This window comes from Protopterus annectens, chromosome 7.part0 (assembly GCF_019279795.1).
Source record: "Protopterus annectens isolate FY-2018-M chromosome 7.part0, PAN1.0, whole genome shotgun sequence".
NCBI classification, from domain to species: Eukaryota; Metazoa; Chordata; order Ceratodontiformes; family Protopteridae; genus Protopterus; species Protopterus annectens.
This window is the reverse complement of record NC_056739.1, coordinates 856008607-856028089: the sequence shown is the minus strand read 5'-3', so window position 1 is coordinate 856028089 and position 19483 is coordinate 856008607. Positions and strand designations below refer to the sequence as shown.

Sequence of the window (19483 nt, the reverse complement as noted above, 5' to 3'; positions counted from 1 at the left end):
TGGCAGAGGCAGAAAAGCTCCAAATTATTACAAAAACATTTTAGCAATAATTTTACAGTCTTCAAAAATACAAAACATCTGCAATTTAAACAATTATACCCACACAGGCATGATATGAAAACATTGGTTAACAATAAATACAACTTGTATGACAAGGATTTAACACTTAGAGACATCTTAGCCAGTTCAGAAGAATTAAGGGAAAGTGTAATACAAACAGGAATTGCAGTATGAAGTGGGAGAACATGCTGAATACTGACTTAAAAACACCATACACCATTAAAAGTACAAACAAATTAAAATGCATTTAGCATGTTTAGAATATAAAAAAGCCATACCTGGAAATAAAGCTGCTTAAACTGGCATATTCATTACAGTCCATAATAATACTTAGGTCTAGGATACGAGTAGCAAGGATGTCTTTGACCTGAAATTAAAAGCAAAGATTAGATGTTTACCTATTCAGTGCTATAAAAAGCAGGAAAAGGAATGGAATTTAATGCAAACATTAAAAAATAAAAACGCTCAGCATTTATCATGTAAGAACATTCAAATATCTCCAATTATTCAGCCCAAAGGGGAACAGCACATCTGTCTCTTTCAGTTTAATAATTATTTTCAAATAACAGATGCCACTGTTAAGTCTATGTAGCAGGAAAACACTATCATAAGGGTATCCTGCCATGGCACAATGAACATGGCCAATTTTCATATATGCATTCTTACCAATGTAATGTCTGCTTCTTTCTCAAACTGGGTGATGAGACCTTTACAGACAACAGTCCTTTGTATCAAGTTAGGCTGAAAAGGGTCTTCAGATCTGTGCATTTACTCAGATAAAAATACTGCAAAAAATAAATACAGTCAACTCAAACACGTAAACATCAGAAATGTTTATTTCCAGCTCTCCAAATGCACCCCACTGTGCTGTGGCTTTATGTTTTGGGTTTTGAAGTCCTAGATGTAAATTGGAATCTAATTTACTAAATCACCAATAGCTGGAGTTTCACCAATTTGGTACATATTGCTCAAGTCACAATATATTTACAATTGGCAGTCATTTTTTATGCTCTTTTGTGTGTGTGTGTGTGTGGGGGGGGGTCCCCAATGGGAAAGCTCTGCCTCAAAATTCATCACCCCCATTTTTCATATGGGATCATGTGCTCCATCAAGAGTGACCAGAATCTAGAACCAATGGTCACACTATCAGGTGGCAGGTCCTGCTGCAGTTTTTCTTCCATAACACACAAATGCACACATACTCACACCTACTGGCAGTTTAGTGTCCAGTCCACCTACAACAGGTCTCTGGACACAGCATTCAGAGAAGGCACCCTAACCAATAATCAAACCACTCTGTACTATAACCTAGATCCTGAAAGACAGAAGATGAAGTTCCCCAGTTTCCTGGCCAAATTTCCCCTACTACTTTATATACTACCTCAGGTTTCTTCTGGGGAAAAAAAAGGTTATCTAGTTTACTTTGAGTAACCTGATCTACAAAGGTTAAAGAAAATGAATATAAACAAATTATTGCCACTGATGTCACACAGACTTGAAGAATGTCTTTACAGACAGTCTGTGTACTTGAGTCTCACTCTTATAAACAGACAAGCATTCAGTTGCGAGTAAATGCACTGTAAGCAGCCGAACCTCAGTTAACTGAATGATAACCAATAACACATCACAGATTTTTATTTTAATCAACGTAAATATAGCAGATACAGAGGTTATAATCATAAGATTAATTCAGGGACACCACAGTAGCTCAGTAGTTTGCACTGTTGCCTCTCAGTGCTTGGATCTTCAGTTTATTTCTCAGCTTTGGCACCAAGTGCAGTCTTCACCTTTTCCTGTGTCTGTGTGGATTTCTGCCAGATACTCCAGTTTCTACACACTGGCAGTGATGCACACAGCAGGTGAAATGCCAGTCCTCTGTGTTGTCAATTGGTGTGGATGCTAGGCATGAATAAGTGTGTGTGTGTGTGTGTGTGTGTGTGTGTGTGTGTGTGTGTGTGTGTACACATGCACATATCTAAGGATGGGCTGGCACCTCATGCAAGACAAATTTTGGTTCCACATACCCAATGAGTGGTGGGTTATATCCCTACCTCTCCAACGATCCTGAACTGGTTTAAGATAGAATTTTCTAAAACACATTGCCCCTTTTTCTAATACTGCTCTAAATTTTGCAATAAGATCTGCAGGGAATATCCAGCCCTTTGGGCAGGCAGCAAAAGCTATGTATAAACATAAAAGTTCCGCCTGCAGTTTAGGTGGTTCAGGAGGAATAAAACAGACATTCAGAAGACAGTAAGGAAGAAGATGAACTAAATTTTCACGATAAAATAAAATTGGAATTCATATAGGTTTGACACAGATATCATAGTAACATTTGAAGGGACTTCAGATGATTCATAGTCTTGTGATGCATTGCCTACAGCCTATACTTGGGGGCTACCAACAAGGTCACAAAAGAGTGAACTACTCACTGCTGACTCTTAGGTGCATGGAATTAAGATTATACCAAGAGTCAACCATAAACTAGCAACCTTGCATAGTCTACTAGGATGCAAACCTGAATACGTATATACTGCTTTAAAAAAGTGTGTTTAATGATGAACAATTATGCCTGTGTGATTGTTGTATGTGCAAACAATTATGCAGGCTCAACATCTTTAGATCACTGGAAATCCACTGTTCATAGCATAATAAATTTTAATGGGGGGGGGGGGGATTTGATTGCAATTTCATTAATATTGCCCCCTCTGTTTTTCTATGTTTAACAAAGATAATGGCATTAGGTTTGGCTAACATACTGAAAAAGCAATTGTTCAGTAATGGTATGCAAGTTGTACTTTTACAAGAAACAGAAAACTAGTGAAAAAAGTGCAATGAATGGCTATCATCTAAAATGAAGGTGTAACAGGACTATAGCCAACATTTAACCATGGACATTAATGGATTTTAGTTGAAGCAACTTGCCGACAAAAACAGATTACAAAGTCTAAAATAATGAATGTCATTTGCATGCTGCTCAATGAAAGGAGTTTAAACAATAAAATAAGTTGCTCAAACATTAAGAACTGGTATTTATGATATAAATTGTGTCAGTGAAACATGGCATAACAAAAATTCACCTGCTGAATTCACAGACTGTAAAGAATATTACAAATGGAGGCATACCACTCAAACTCTTAGTGCAAGAAATCTGGACAAAGCCTAAAATAATGGGAGGACAAAGGCCTAAAAATGGGGACAGATTTTAAACACTGTTCTTATAAACTTAGAAAGTTGCTAGGTTAACAGGACTTGTGTTAGCATGCATTTCCTGAAGGACAGCAAGTCTGAAACTCAAATGTATGTCATTATTTAGTGACTTCAATCCATAGTGATTTGCCAGCAAACCACAAACTTTATGAGGAACAGGCCAAAAAACATGAGGCAAAAATCTGTACAGTTGAGAGCAATGAATGGAGGCAATACAATATGTGAAGGCTTGTCAATCTACATTACAGAAAAGCTTGCATGGAAGTTAAGCAGTGAAGCAGAAAGTACAGTTGAATAAAATCGTAATGTTGCGGTAGATGTCCTTTCTCTTCACTGTTGCAGTATTCTTCACTGAAGAGATATCCTGCCAAGAACAGCCCAACATCCGGCCAGTATAAGAAAAGGCTTTGGATTTCATAGGTGCTGCACTTCACATGTATGCTTCCCGCATAGCGCATACAGGTGACGTATGGATACAAACACTCGGAACTTAATTGCCCCAGGAGGAACAAAATACCCCCAAGGATATAGCAGAACATGTACATCCAGAAGAAAAAAGTTCAGAAGGGAAAGGAAACAAGAGAAATGAATTGAACTAGCACAACATGCAAGTACCTAAAATAGGCTTACCCCCACAACCCTGGCTGCCGACAAATTACCTGCAGAATATCTAAAGATGGCAGCCAAAGCCATCTCCTAACCAGTCTCCATGCTCATTAATCACTCTTTACCAGAACAACACATTCTTTCTCTGTAGAAAACTTCACATATAATACCACTCCACAAAGGAGGTAACTCTGTGGAACTATCTAATTACCGTCCAACTGCCATTATACCCCTTATCTAAAATTCTCAAAAAATGTATACATACCCAAATAATGCACTATTTCCTTACTAATAAACTGCTAACCAACACCCAACACGGATTCCGCCCCAATCAAAGCATTACCACAACCATTATTAGCTTTACCAACACAGTAAACCAACATCAAAACAATGGTAACCTAGTATCCACTGTATTCTTAGATCTCTGAAAGGCCTTTGATACTGTCTCTCATCCCAAACTCCTTTCTGTTCTCTCCAATCTTAATCTCAGCCACTCCGCACTACCGTGGTTTCAAGACCATCTCACCAACTGCCAACAAGCAGTAAGATGGCAAAACTCATCTCCCCCTCCTACCTGTCACTCTAGGGGTCCCCAAGGATCCATTCTTGAACCTCTTTTTTTCAATATATTCACCAACCAATTCCACAAAAACTACCCGGCATGCCACTCTGGTCCAGTATTCCAGTCTAATCTGCTCCGCCCCATCACTCCTTCAACTCTAGGAATTGACGCAAGAGTTCTTTTCTGCTGTTGAAACCTGGTTAGCCAACTCTCAACTGATACTTAACTCTAGTAAAATGCAGCTAATGATATTCTACCCCACTACAGCCTTAGACCCCATACCACCATTCACAATATTGTCAGTTAATAACATCCCTATCACACCTGTCCAACACACCAAACTTCAAGGGGTTATCATAGATCACAACATGAAATTCGATATGCAAATTGCACAGACAATAAAGAAAGTCCATAAAAAACTTGGAACCCTATATAGATGCAAAAAGTACCTCACCAATGACAGTAAAGTCATCATCACAAGAAACTACCTAATATCCACACTCCTCTATGCCTCCCCTATGCTCATCAATCTAAACAAAACAGACTTTAACAAACGAAACACCTGCAACAATAAATTAGCTAGGTTTGCTACTGACTCACCCGTCAAGACACATCACTTCATAGAAATCAAGCAACTATCCTGGCTAGGCTTACCCAACCTGCTCACATATAACCAGCTTACAATAGCCTACCAAATTCTATATTATCTCAATAGAGTTCCTGCTCTTCAAGGTCTACTTAATATCTACTCTAACAAATACCCATTAAGATCCACTAATAAATCACTGGCTGACATAGGCAAATGCAGCAATAGCTCTGGGGACTCCTTATTTTCCATTTCTGTTGCAAAAGCATGGAATATCATCCCCATAGAGATTAGGACCACTGAAAACAAAAATCATTTAAAAAAACTCCTCCGCTCCCATTTGCATATTTGTCAGTTATGTAATTGTTCTGACCCTGGGTAGCTTCACTTAATTACATCATATCATACTTTAACCTTCTGTGAAAGCTAGCAACAACTCCTTTCTATACTCTTAATCAATGTAGGTTTACTGTGCTAGCCACTGATTTAACCTAATGACTGAACAAAATGCCCTTTCAACTGTATTGTTTATTGTAACACACTGTGTGCCTTGTAGTATATTTACTTTTTGCTCCTATCTTGGCCTTGAAACTGTACCTTGTTAACTTTTTGACTCTGTACTGTACTTTATTAATGTGTATTGTATTTACTGTATTTGCTGTACTAATTTTTGTGGAGCTTTTCTCCCTGTGCCTCCGCTGAAAATGGGATCCAAGCCCAGTCGGACTTTCCCGGTAAACAAATGTAAAATAAATAAATAAATAAATAAATAAATAAATAAATAAATAAGAGTCTCAAAGCCTGCAGTGTAACAAACGACAGGGGCAAGAGCCATAAACAGGGGGGGGGGACCAAATACTGCAACAGTGAAGAGAAGGACATCTACTCCTATGGTAATATTTTACATAACTGTACTATGTCCTTCCATATCACTGTTGCCATATTCTTCACTGATGGGAGAGTGCAAGAGCTAAGAAGTGTACAGGGAAGAGGAAGGCACAGAAGAGCACTCTACAAATCCAGGCAAAACAGCCCTGGCAAAACCTGCCCTGGCCCTGATAAACATCCAATTTGTGATGCTTAGTAAAAGTAAGAACAAAGGACCAAGTAGCAGCTTCAAGGATGGAAATGGTGTCCAAACACTTGAAAAAAGCACCAGAAGAGGAATAACAAAAGGAAATGACGTTAGAGATCCAGGAGGAGATGGCTTTCTTGGAAAAAGCTGAACCCAAAGTGCTGGGATGAAAACAAAAATAGTTGCTCAGATTTTTGAATGACCTTTGTTTTATCCTAATAATATCCAAGTCATCTATGTAGGTCCAAGGTGTGGAGAATCTTTTCACTGGCAGACTGAGAAGAAGGAAAAAAGAAGGAAGATGAACAGCTTGATTAAGGGACAACTCATTACCACCTTGGGCCTAAAGAAGGATTAGTAAGAAGAAACACCCCATCTCTGAAAAACTAAAAATGGAGGAATGGCCATAAAAGCCTGAAGCTCAGACACTCTCAGGGCTGAAGTAAAGCCGACAGCAAACAATCTTCCAAGAACAAAGTTGCAAGGAAGCTGAACCAGTAGGTTCAAAGAGAGGGTTCTATATCACATTGTCGAAGTTTTACAACTTCGAACGCTATATGGTCGAACCCATATGTTCGAAGTTGTATAATTTCAAAAACTAAAATAAATAAATAATAAATAATGTACCCGACGGTTGTAGGCATGGGGGCAAGCCCCCCTGACCCCCCCCAAACCCTCTGCTCTTTAAATATACCAACTCCGAGATCGTACTACAGTGTAGTAAAGGCAAAATTCCCTTTCTGCACTACTGCACTAAAGTGACATCTCGGAGTTGGTATACTTAAGGTGCTGGGGATGTGGGGGTGCTAGGGGGCTTTCCCCCTGCTTACAACCACCAGGTACGTTATTTTTTTTTTTTAATTTTCGAAGTTATACAACTTCGAACATATGGGTTCATAAAGCATTCGAAGTTGTGAAACTTCAATAAGGTGATATAGACCTCAATGAGAGACTAGGTCAATTTTTCAGGAAAAAAGTTGAGATCCCAGGAAGGAGGAATGGTATACGAAGGACGCCTTTCAGCAACTGCTTGACCTCCAACCAAGAGGTCAAAAGAGGGTTCAAGGGCAGACAAGCAGAGACAGCAGACAGGTGAGCTTTAACTGAAGAATATATCAAGCCAGAATGCACCAGATTACACAAATAAGATAGAACCAGGGGAACCCCTACTGAGAAGGGATCATAATGGCAAGAGAGGCACCAAACAGAAAATATTTTCCATTTAGACGTATATGACTTTCTGGTAGTGAGTTTCCTGGCCTCCTGCAGAACCCAAAGCATGTCCTCAGAAAAGAGGTGCCTAAAAGCGATCAAAACCCTATCATCCACAATGTCATTTGAAAAGCGGACAGGTGAGAAGGGTAACAGATCCTTTGTCTTGTGTCAGAAGGTCCACCTTTATAAGGCAACTTGTGGTGATTCCCCTGACCAAATGAAAAAGAAGGGAAAACCAGTGTTCTCAGGGCCAAAAGGGAATCACCAACAAGATTTTGGGAGTGTCCTGCTAGACCCTGTGCACAGAACTCTCGACAGCAGAAAAAGGGGAAGAAAGGCATACAGAAAACATTTCCTTCTAAGGAAAAGACACTATTTACTTTCAGAACCAGAGCACTTAGTACTCTGGTCAGAATAGAGGAGTTCTCTGTTCAGAGGGTAGGCAAAAAGCTCTACTTGAGAAATACCACACTGGGAGGGTATTAGAACGATTTCCTTGAGATTTATGATGAAGCCCATACTTTGTAATAGAAGACTGTAAAGTGGAGATCCTGTAACTGACTGCTGGATGGAGGAGCCTGAATGAGCAGGTCATCCAGACGAACAGGAGCAAGGCATTTCCTGAATACCCTTCTTGGAACTGTTTTGAGTATCCGGTGTGGTCTTTTTTTTCCTTCATTTTGTTGCAGTTTGTTCGTTTTCTCTGAGTTTACCCTTCTGGAAGTAGAAAGGCCAAAGGACAAAGCTGAGAACTGAAAATGAGAGGAAGAAATACAGAAAAAGGATGTTACGTCTTACCATAACATTCCATCTATGTTGTCAATCTTCATATATTCTTGACTGTTGGGTTACAGTTCCAACCCTCAGGAACTGATATGGCCAGTGCATAGCTCGTGCTAGCCAAAAAAATCTCTCGAGCTGCAAGGCTACACATAATTCCAATTGAGTTTGCAAAAGACAGAAGAATAGTATAACAAAAGTCAGAAGCCTTGTAAAGGTGCCCGAAACAATAAGAACCCAGGACAGGGTATCGCTCCACTAGAAACCTGAAGGAGGAGGAAGGTGGGAGGGACGCAAGAATAGATGAAGACTGACTACACAGATGGAACATTATGGTAAAACATAACTTCTTTATCCGATGTTGTCAATCTTCATCTATTCTTGACTGATGGGAGAGTCCCCACGGCTACCTTGTATCCTGGGAAGCCTTATGGGAGGATACTCCTGAGCACCACAGAACCAAAGGATACTCTTCCCCCCTGGAGACCATATTCAATTTGTAATGCGTAATAAAGGTATGAGGCTTAACCCAAGTTGCAGCACCACAAATTTCTGACATGGAAGCTTTGGAGTGAAAGACACCAGAAGTCACCACTCATCTGATAGACTGTGCCTTGACTGGTTTTGGGAGTGTTATATTCAAATTTTTGTATATGAAATATATGCATTCTCTCAACGACCTGGAAAAAGTTACCTTGGACACTGGTCTTCCTATAGTTGCACTGGCGAAGGATATAAACAACTGATCAGAACTGCAACTGCCTATGCATGTCCAGAAGATGAAGGCAGTACTCTTTGTTAGAATATTTTGGGAAGAATACAGGTAAGTCTACCGATTGATTGATATTAACATCTGAGATCACCTGAGGCAGAAAGGTTGGATTTGTCCTGAGTGACACTGTGTCCTTATGGAAAATTAAGTAAGGGGCTTTAGAACATACAGCTTGTAATCTGGAGACTCGTCTCACAGAAGTGACAGCTACAAGAAGTAACTTCTTCCAGGAAAGGAACTTTAATTCACAGGAAACTGCTAGCTCAAATGGTGGTGCCGCAAGTCACTGCAGTACTAGAGTCCGATCCCAAGGTGGAAGAGGATCTTTAAAAGGGGGCTTTAAGCATATAATACCCTTCAGAAAAACCTTGCAAGTCTGTGGGAAATCAAATGTTGTTCCCTAAATCTGATATGAAAAATCTAAATTGCTGCTAAAATTACTTAGACGTAGAAGCAGAGGCTCCTTTATTAAAAATGGCAGCTAGAAATTCCAAAGTTTTCTCTACTAGCACTGAAAATGGTCTAATACATTGTCAGAGGCCTAAACAGAAAATCTCTTCCATTTGCTTAGGTAGAGAATTCTGGTGGATTGTTTATGAGATGCCAACAAAATACATCACACATTATGCCTGGCGACTAATGGAAATTGAGAAACCAAGCTGTCAGCTTGAGAGTCTGCAGACTGAGATGTACTAGTCCCTGGTGATGGGACAGGAGATCCAGAATTAGGTCTAGAATCCAGGGATGCCAAAGCAGGTGAGGTCAAAGGAAGGGAAACCATATCTGTTGAGGCCAATATGGAGCAATGAGGATCACTTTGCTTCTCAACCAAAATGCTTTCTTGAGAAATAACAGGATCAGAGGAAAGGGGGGGGGAAGGCGTAGAGTACAACCGAGGGCCAATCATGCAGAAGATCATCTCTGGGAGACTTCCCCTGAGGAGGAATTAAGGCAAAGTAGCTTCTGCACTTGCTGTTCAGGCGTGAGGTGAACAGGTCACAGCAAGGTTGGCCCGAACGAAGAAAGATCTCCTTCGCTACTCCGGAGTTCAGAGACCACTTGTCAGGCAGGAGGATGTGGTTTCTCAATTTGTCTGCAATTACACTGAAGTCCCCATGATGTGCATTGCTATCAGAAAGTGGTTGGAAGATATAGCCCATTGCCACACTCAAAGGGCTTCTCGACACAGTAGGTAGGACTTGGTTTCCCCCCTGTTTGTTGATGTACCAGACTAATGACATATTGTCTGACTGAATAGCTATCATCCCTACAGATAAGGTGGAATGAAACACTTCCAACGCCAAAAGCACTGCCCTACGCTCCAGTACACTGATATGCAGGGGGTCTATATTAGAACATCAAATGTTTCATAGTTCAAATCACTAAAGGTCAACCCTTAATGATCGAACTATGAAAACATTGAATGTTCGTAAAAAATAAAATTCAAACAAACAAAAAAAACTAAAGGGTGTAGGCAGGGGAACAAGCCCCCCTGCACCCCCCCCCCACACCCCCGCTACTTAAATATACCAACTCTGAGACCGCACTACATAGAAGTAAATGGAAATCTCCCCATACGGAGATTTCTGTTTACCCATTCGATGTTCTGCACTTTCGCTATTCTCGTGTCGACAATGTCAGATTCTACATTGTCGGCTTTCGAGAATGTAATATAGAACCATATGCAGGTTGGCCTTGGAAGGGGACCAAGTGCCTTGGGCTGTCTTCCCTAGATAATGCCCCCCATCCCATCTGGGAAGTATCCGTGGTCACTATTGCCATGGGCTGGGGGAAGAAAAAGGGATGACCTCTAAGAATTTCCTTCGAATGCATCCTCCAGGTCAGATCGTTCTTGCATCATCTAGAAATGAAAATTAAGTGGTCCATGACATAAGTTAGAAGTTACCATTGGTTTGCTAATAGCCACTGGAAAAGTCTCATGTGAAACAGCCAATGGAAAAGTCTCATGTGAAATCTTACTAGTGGGATTAATGTGGCAGCAGCTGTAATAGAGCCCAGGACTTGTAGAATCAGTTGAGCAGGTTTTTGAGCACAGTAGAGGATGAACTTGAATCTCTATCTTCTGCAACCTGTGAAGAATAAGCAATGCACTGCAAGAAGAGATGAGATAAGCTCTGATGAATTCCACCTCTTGGGTGGGAGTTAACTGGGATTTTGTACTGTTTTTCCATTATGCCTAATTGGCAGAACAGGTCCAGTATGAAGTCTGTAGTGTGTTGCAGTAGGTGCCTGGAGAAAGCAGAGAGGAGCCAGTCATCTAGGTAAGGAAACACTCAGAATACGTACAGCATCAAGCGAGCTGTGACACCTGTCATACATTTGATGAACACCCTATGGATTGTGGTGAGACATGAACTGGAAAATGTCTGGCTCCTATTAGGAAGCGGAGAAACTTTCTGGAGTGTTTGTCCACATTTATGTGGTAATACAAGTCTTGAAAGTCGATAGGGCACATCCAATCATCTTTCTCTAAGAGAGAATAGACTGAACAGTGACCATCTGGAATTTTGCTTGTTGGACAAACTTGTTTAGAATACTGAGATCCAAAATTGGTCTCCAGTCCCTTGTTTTCTTTGGCACTAAAAATAATCTTGAGTAAATACTGGATCCTAACTGGTCTGGTGGGACTTCTTGGATGACTTTTTTCTAGCAACTTTTGTACTTCTATTACTGCTTGAACTCTCTGACTGAGTGGAACATCAGGGAGTCTTGCAGGGGTTCTCAGATAAAGGGTGAATGGAATTAAGGACAACCTCTGGTAATTATCATTGGCACGCAGGCATCGGTGGTTCATGCCAAGCATTTGGGTACAAGGAAAATCTTCCTCTGACTGTCTCCAGAGGTAAGCAATCCAGCCTCCCTTCAGGAGCGCTGATAAGGTTGACTGGAGAACGAGCCTCTGGAACCTTGATTCTGCAGACCACTCCTGCATCTGGGACAGCATCTTCCACTGTAATCCCCCTCCATCCCGAGGGGAGTCTGAGCCACATGTATCTTGGAAAGGCTTCTGGAATTTCTTGAACCACATTTTACCACTCCTTTGATTCCTGGAATAGGACCAGTGAGAAGTGGAAAAACGTACGCCCACAGTAGACAAAGTCTTTCCATCCTTCTCACACCTGGACAGAGTTTCCTTAATTTTGGGACCAAACAAGGAGGACCCCATCAAAGGGGGCACTGTCAAAGGAAGATCTGAATGGTTCCGTAAACTCACACAGGCGCGTCCAATCGTGTCTCCGTATTGCAATGCCTGAAGCTGCTAACCTGGACACCCTGTCGGCTACATGTGCAATGAGCCTCATGGGCAAGTTCAATATCGACTCCAGAGTAGCTAGGGGGGATGCTACCTTTTACAGAATCCCCTTAGCCACAGCTCCCACCAGGGTATTGGACTGCTCCTTGATCAGATCCCTTTAGAGTCTAGTAAAATGTACCAAGAAGTTCAAGGACCTGATGGAGAAGGTTGATGATGCATAGACCAGCTTCCCAATTCTGTCCATTGCCAAGGACTCTCTGTTCGGGGGGTGGACAGTAGAACTTTCCTCGGCATGTTCTTTTTTAGTGGCTGCCACTACCACCACAGCATCTACTATCAAGCCCTTAGCCCAGTGGGGTAGGTCCTCTGGAGCAGTAAGTATCTTATCAGGTCTCTGGGGGACTGGTTCAACATCATCAGGAGCCTTCCAAGCCCGCTGAGCAATTAGCTTAATTAAATCATCAGCGGGCGGGGTCATCCAGGAGGTAAATGGGTATGCACCAAAGGCTTGCAAGTACACAGATTCCTCTGAGAATGGGTCTTTGGGCTTCCAACCACCCCACTGCTTCAGGACCTCCAGAATGTCTCCGAAGTAGAAATCTTCCTGGGGTGATTGCGGGGGACCCTCCCCTTTGTTAAAATCCATGTCCTCTGTGATGGAGTCTTCCAGAGAATCTATGTGCTTCGTCTTGCATGATTTCTTCCAATGAGGCTCCTCAGTGGGAACATCTGAGGAGGACTTGGAAGAGGAGGTACCCTTAGAAGGTAAGTCTTGCCATTGTGATGCATGCTGTCTGGGGGTAAAGGTTGGTGCCTGAACTGAAAAGCCTGGGGCCTCAATGGGGGACTCAATAATCCAGGAGCTAGATAAGAAGCAGTGGCATCCCTTTCCATAGCCTGAAAGGCAGGACCCCCTGAAGATGGATGGGAGCCCGGAACAGAGACTGACAAACTCGGAACCAGGGTCACACCCCACCCTGAGAGCCCCACCTGGCAGATCGGAATCAAGGAAGGGTCAACTACCATTGTAGCCATAAGGGATACTGACTCCATAGAAATGCTCAGTACTGACATGAACCCTCCATGTTCAACAATGAAGATATGGTCCTGGGGACCAGATGGTGCCGATGGCACTGGGGGGGGGGGGGGCAGAGCCAGACCTGGAACACAGGGCAAAGGTACAGTCGGCGCTGAAGTCATAGGAACTTGGGTGGTCGGAGTCAAATGCTCTAAAATCTGTGCTAAAGTTAGAGGAGGAGTGTAACTGAGTGTACTCGAGGGGGTGTGGGGGTGGACAGCTGCTCCGGGAGGGAAACTGGTCTGAACAACAAAGGAAAGACCCCACGCTGCCAAGATCTGGTCCACCAACCTAACATCCAGTTCCGAAAGACTTTTGGTGGAGTGCATTGAAAGGGCTGAAGGAGACTCCAGTCTCAGTAGGAGCAGACAGAGAAACTGTCCATGGAAGGAATCCAATGAAGGTGAGTAAGTACACCTGGGTTCCAAAATGATGGTTTGCTTCAGTACCATGTGCTGCACCCAAGGGTGAAACAGCCAGCATAGAAGTCAGAGCCATACAGATGGTCGGAGATGCAGAACTAAGGCTCTGAACCACAGACATAACCAGAGTAGAAGGAAGCAAAGAACTCTTTAGTGCTGGAGACTTTGACCGTTCTGACAGTTCTGGAGCCTTGGATTTTGGTTCCGAGGAGGAACCTTCAGAGGCATACTTGTGCTTCTTAACAGTCTGCACCAAAGGGGATGATGGCACTGATCAAGAGGACTCACAGCCAGAGGCTGGCGTTGACTGCTCAGCCTTAGACAAGGCTTCCTCGAAAGGGGCCTTAAGGAGCACTTTGAGGATTAACTCATTCTTTCTCTCAACCAGGGTTCTATTAATAAAACCCTGGCAAATAGTACAATACACACTCAAGTGAGGCACACCCAACCAATAAATGCATTTATCATGACTATCTGAGTTTGGCATTTTTCTGCCTAACTCAATACATTTTTTGAATCCTGTGGTTGAAGACTGGCTTTTCTGCCATAACTACAAAAACTATGAAACACACACACACACCAAAGAAACTGAGAAGGAAAGTCTACCAACAGTGGTAGAAAAGTTACCACAAGGGTAAGAAATAGAAGAGAACTACCAGCGATGGTAGGGGGAAGGAAATTACCATGGTAATTAAGAAAAACACAGACTCAGAGTAGAGCAAACACTCGACAATAGGAACTATGATGCAACAGTTAGAAAAATAAACAGTAATTTAGTTAGAAATAGCTATAAGAAATTTAGAAAATACTTAGCTACGGTAGATGACTTGCTGACGCATCTAATTCGCAAGAATGGCAAACGAGATGTGAGGTAATCGAGAGGGGAATTATGGGTAGACTTGCAGCTTGTGAAATTTTTTTGGCTGGCGCTAGCTATGCAATGGCCAGATCAGTTCTGAGGGTCGGAACTGTAATCCAATCGTCAAAAATAGATCAAGATTGACAACATCAGATCAAAAATTTCCTGAACAGAGGGTGAATGGGGATGTGAAGGCATGCATCCTTGAGGTCAAACGAAGCCAAAAAGGCCTGGAGGAGAAGAGGAAACAAGGTTTGAAGAGAGAGCATCTGAAAGAAGGGACCTTGAGAAAGGTGTTGAGCAAAGAAATATATAGATTTGATCTCCACGTAACTCCTTCCGAGAAACCAAAAACATTTTGAGTAAAACCTTATTTATACTTGGGGAGGTGGAAAAGGGCTGAATGGTGCCTGGATCCAAAAGGGACTGCAAAACCTTTGGAAAATGAGGAGGCTGTTCTTGAGGAGGTTGTGGAATGCCTGAAAAGGGAGGGGGGGATTGCAAACCATAAAATACCCACGATGAACGATAGGCAGTACTCAAAAGAGTCTGAGATGATCTGATGCTAATTTGGAAGAGACAAAGAAAGGCGGAGAAACAAGAGTACCTCGCTGAGGGGATGACAAAGCCACATGTCAAATGGAGACAGGCTTGTCCTGAAAAGAAGGCTTCTGAGATGAGGGAGTTTGAGCAGAGGGTATATGTCTAGTCCCTTTCCTACATCAGGGGAAGTGGGAGAGTCTTCCCATGGACAAACATCTTAGAAAGATAATTCCTCTGGAATTTGGGGAGAGAGACAAAAATAAGTTTGAGTTCATGGAAACCCTTACCCTTATCCTGGAGAGATTTTAACTGGTTAGCATCAGCCGTCACAAAAAGATTTTTGTTATCCAGAGGAGCATCCAAAAACTCATATCATCAGGTAAGGCCTGAAGGTGTAGCCAAAAAATGCCTCATCACAAACCAAAAGCAGCAGCCCTGGAAGAGGCATCAGCTGCATCACAGCCACATTTAATGGCATGAAGGGCAACGGGGAAGTGGAACCAAGCAGGGAAAAGGCTGAAGCCTTCCCATGAATCAGGAAGGTCAGAGACAACCTTAGCTACCAGAGGAAAAAAGAGCCAAAATATTTCTGGTCATGTAGGTTTGACAATTAAAAGCCTTAAGAGAGAAAGTGGCAGCAGTATGTACTTTTTCATTCAATCTTTCCACAGTTCGATTGTCCTTATCTGTAGGAATGAGCTTAGTAGATTGTAACAGCTTAGAAGGCCTATCAGTGGAAACTGAAACCACTTAAGAATCAGGAGAAGGGCACTTATACAAAATTTTGAAACCCTCAGGCACCTTGTAGAACCTATCAGATTTCTTAGGAGTGGAAGGCTCAGAATCAGCAGCTACAGACACAGCAAAAAAGTGTCCAAAAGGGCTGCCAAAACAGGAAGAACAGATTGCTTAGGAGATTCCATTTGCAAATGCTCACAATACTTCTGGAATGACACAAACTTGGGAGCAATCCCATTTAAAGTATTCCATCGTATGAGCAATAGTATTCCTAAACCATAATTCTTCCAAGGAAGAGTTTGGGCTCAAAGAATCCTGTTCCTCTGAACCACAGCCTACAGGAGAAGGACGCTAAGAGGAGTAAGCAAGGAATTCCTTCCCAAAATCCAAATCCTCATCCAAGGAATCCAGGTCCCTAGGCCTCTTAATAGGAGAGGAAGACCATGGAAGAGCAGGGACTGGCACCCCTTCAGGAGGCTTCAAGGCCATCAAAGTATTGAACAGACCCCGAGAAAAAAACTTCCATTCACGTTGGGGATCTCTAACAACTGGGGTAATATGTTTAGTTTCTGCTTTTTCTTGAGCAGGATGTCCCCCCGCTAAGGGCTGTCTCTGGTTCAGATATTTGCCAGTCCTGGCTGAATGTACTCACTATAAGACTTTCATCCCCTTCAGCCTAAGTCACAAAGGAGCAGGTCCATGATTTTGTAAGCATTCTTTTAGAGAGCTTTTAAAAGCGAGTAGGTTAGAAATCGTTCTGGTGGTTAGATGGGGCAAATATCTTTAAACTGCTGCACTACAGCAGAAGTATGTACTTGCTTTACGTAAATACTCAAATCCCAAACTTGCAGTATGCAATAAGGGCCTGTCCACAGGCAGCAATGGTCTGGAAGCAGCAAATATACCGCTGTGACTTCTGAACTTGGCTGAAAAAAATAAAGCAGTTTTCAACACAGGACTACTGGAGTATACTTCTATAATTCTGCATGTTTTCTATAAAGCAATACCTTCTCCTGATACTTAAAGAACATATTTAGATTAGTTGATAAAAATATATCTTTGAAACAATTACAATTTGTCAGTATTACCCAAGGCATTTATACCAAACAGACACCAAGCAAATATGGGATAATGGCCAGTTGTACAACATCTGCAGATGAAGTGCAAGCAAGTTTAATTTTATTTCCACTCTTAATTACCAAATATGAACAAAATATTTGCAAAATGTGATTTTCAGATAGTAAAGGCACAAAAAAAAAAAAAAAAAAAAAGAGAGAGTTCAAGTTTCAGGCAGAGATGCGAGGGTGGACAAGGCAGAAATATGTGTGTAAGATTAGTACAGACTAGATTAAACATGGTTTCTTAATGCTTTGTTTTGGTATCTTGATCCAACTACTTTTGAGTGATACAGGCTACTCAAGTATCTCAAGTACTAATTTACTTGAATAAATCTGTCATAACTTGGTAAATCAGTAACAAAGGAGGAAACCGTGAATTCCAAGAAGTAAAAACTGTAGCAGTCATGAACAAATTTCCTAAAAAATAATAATAATTCAGTGTTTCATTACTACATATCACTTTTCGACATACCTGTAATTCTGTACAAAAATGAAAAACAGAACATGCTTAGAGCCACTTTGCTACTGCAGAATGGGTAGCCAGATTATAAAATCAGCTCTCCAGACAAGGTACAAAAGAAAGCTGAATAGAGGAAGGGGTTCTCAGAAATATACACCAAAAGGAAATAATGGCTACATGCCTCACCTTGTCTGCCCCTCGGCAGATTTTACTTAACTGCGTTTTCTTTTCTTCTTCTTCTCTCTCATCCCTCTTAACAACTAGCATGCATTCTTTCCATTAAATTTTGTATTTTATGGTTTATGACTTTACCGACTTCACAAGAGTTCTGCCCCATTCACCACTCTTTCTGTGGAATGACTCTTTGGATACCTCCGACCTGTCCACCATGTAAATTCAAACTTTGTCAATCTGTCCTTATACATTTTTCATAGGATGCCAACTTGGGGTTAAGATGATTCCTTAAACGACTTGGTCATTCTTAACCTCAACTCCAAATGGTACTGTTGAGCCCTTATTTATGTGGTTTCTGGAACTGGCTGTTACCAACATTTTTGACCTTGTCTGTATTCTACTGCATCTATCCTGCTCAAAGCCTTATGAGTCTGTCTTACATAGAGAGTCACTTTGTGTTTTCTACTTCTGACCTCTCTTCTGAAGAATACCAGTGTTGTAGCATTAGTTTTTGCTCTCTCCCACAATCCTTACTGAACTACACTCTTGACACAGACAACCACAGTCTCGCATCCCTTTCCTTGTATGCTGCTGTTAATATCCACAAAATCCCCTCTACCTTCCCCTCCACCAAACTATGCACTGCCTTTTTTTTTTTTTTTTTTGCTATTCATGAATTACTTTACCTTTGCATTGTAATTAAACTGCTTAGAAATATCATTCCTCCAGTCTTACAGTGCCTTAGTGTAGGATTCAGCAGTCGAACTTTCAGTTCCCGTCTGCATGGGTGTCGTGAAGTTTGTCACTTCTGACTTGAGTAGCATGAATTTAGCTTTGGAGAAGTTTTTTTATGGAGGTTTCCATACAGGGGGGTGGGGGTGGGATGTGGACGTCAAGAGTGATTAGCTTATGGTCAGACCTGACCAACGAGAAGATGACCACAGGTGTGGAGCATCGATCTCCCATGTTGGTAATGACCAGGTCTAGGATATTTGAGCCCCTAGTGCGTTTCAGCTTCAGAAGTCCTTGTTGCTTGGGCAGGTTAATGTTAAGGGCATCCGTATAAGTGTGTACAGTTATCCCCTTTGGGAAAAACCATGTACCCATGAATTACCACATAATTGGCAGTACACTAAACACCGAAAGGTTGATAAGGGACTTAGGGACACAGGTTGGCAGTGATCTCACCTTCGATAACCACATCGTCACAAGTCAGAAAATCCTTCTATGTGGCACACCTCATCTCTAAGGGATTTTCATCCAGAAAAAAGGAGGTCATTGTCCCACTGTACTCATCCCTCATTGGACCCATTACAGTGTACGCCCCGATTGGTATGTACCTCACAAGACATCTGCAACAACAGGAAAGGCCACACAAATACTTCACTAAAAGAATCACAAGCCTAAAGCAGATGACCTATGCTGACCGTCTAAAAAAAATTCCAGCTATACTCTGTCGCATATCGCCTACTCAGAGACGAGCTCTGCTTAACATACAAGGCCATGTCAAACCCAGAGCTGTTGGGACATGCTACACTTAAAGAAATCCCAATCCTTCAGAGCCACATGCTCCAGGGATCTAAACCTGGTCATCACAATGAACAAAACATGCTGGAGGGATAGGTTCCTGACCCAGAGACTCCCCATACATGTCAAGCTGAGCACCTCTTTGGCCCACTTCAAAAGGAACCTTGACGATTGGATGGGAGATGGGAAATTCACCCCGGGGATCACATCAGCCCTGCTAGACAGGGGACCAGGGAGGTAAATATTCTGGGAAGAAATAGCCAAGGAACTGTTACAGCTAGGCTTGTATAGGCCCTAGGGCCAAAAGCCTAGTACCAACCTATGAACCAGGTCTCCCTTCTGCTCTTCAACCTTTCTACATACATCAACCCAAATGTACAACTTTTTATTAAAAAAAAAAAGTCAAATATTTTTCTAGGGT

The 19483-nt window shown here is 41.9% G+C and overlaps 1 protein-coding gene across 1 annotated transcript in view; it reads right to left on the bottom strand.

Annotated features, from left to right (window-relative positions):
- LOC122806111 (centromere protein P) overlaps positions 1 to 19483 on the bottom strand; it is an 888624-nt gene that overhangs the window by 294830 nt on the left and 574311 nt on the right. The window contains exon 5 of the mRNA XM_044076348.1: positions 339 to 427. Coding sequence (XP_043932283.1) covers positions 339 to 427 — 89 coding nt within the window. The remainder of the gene's footprint in view (positions 1 to 338; positions 428 to 19483) is intronic.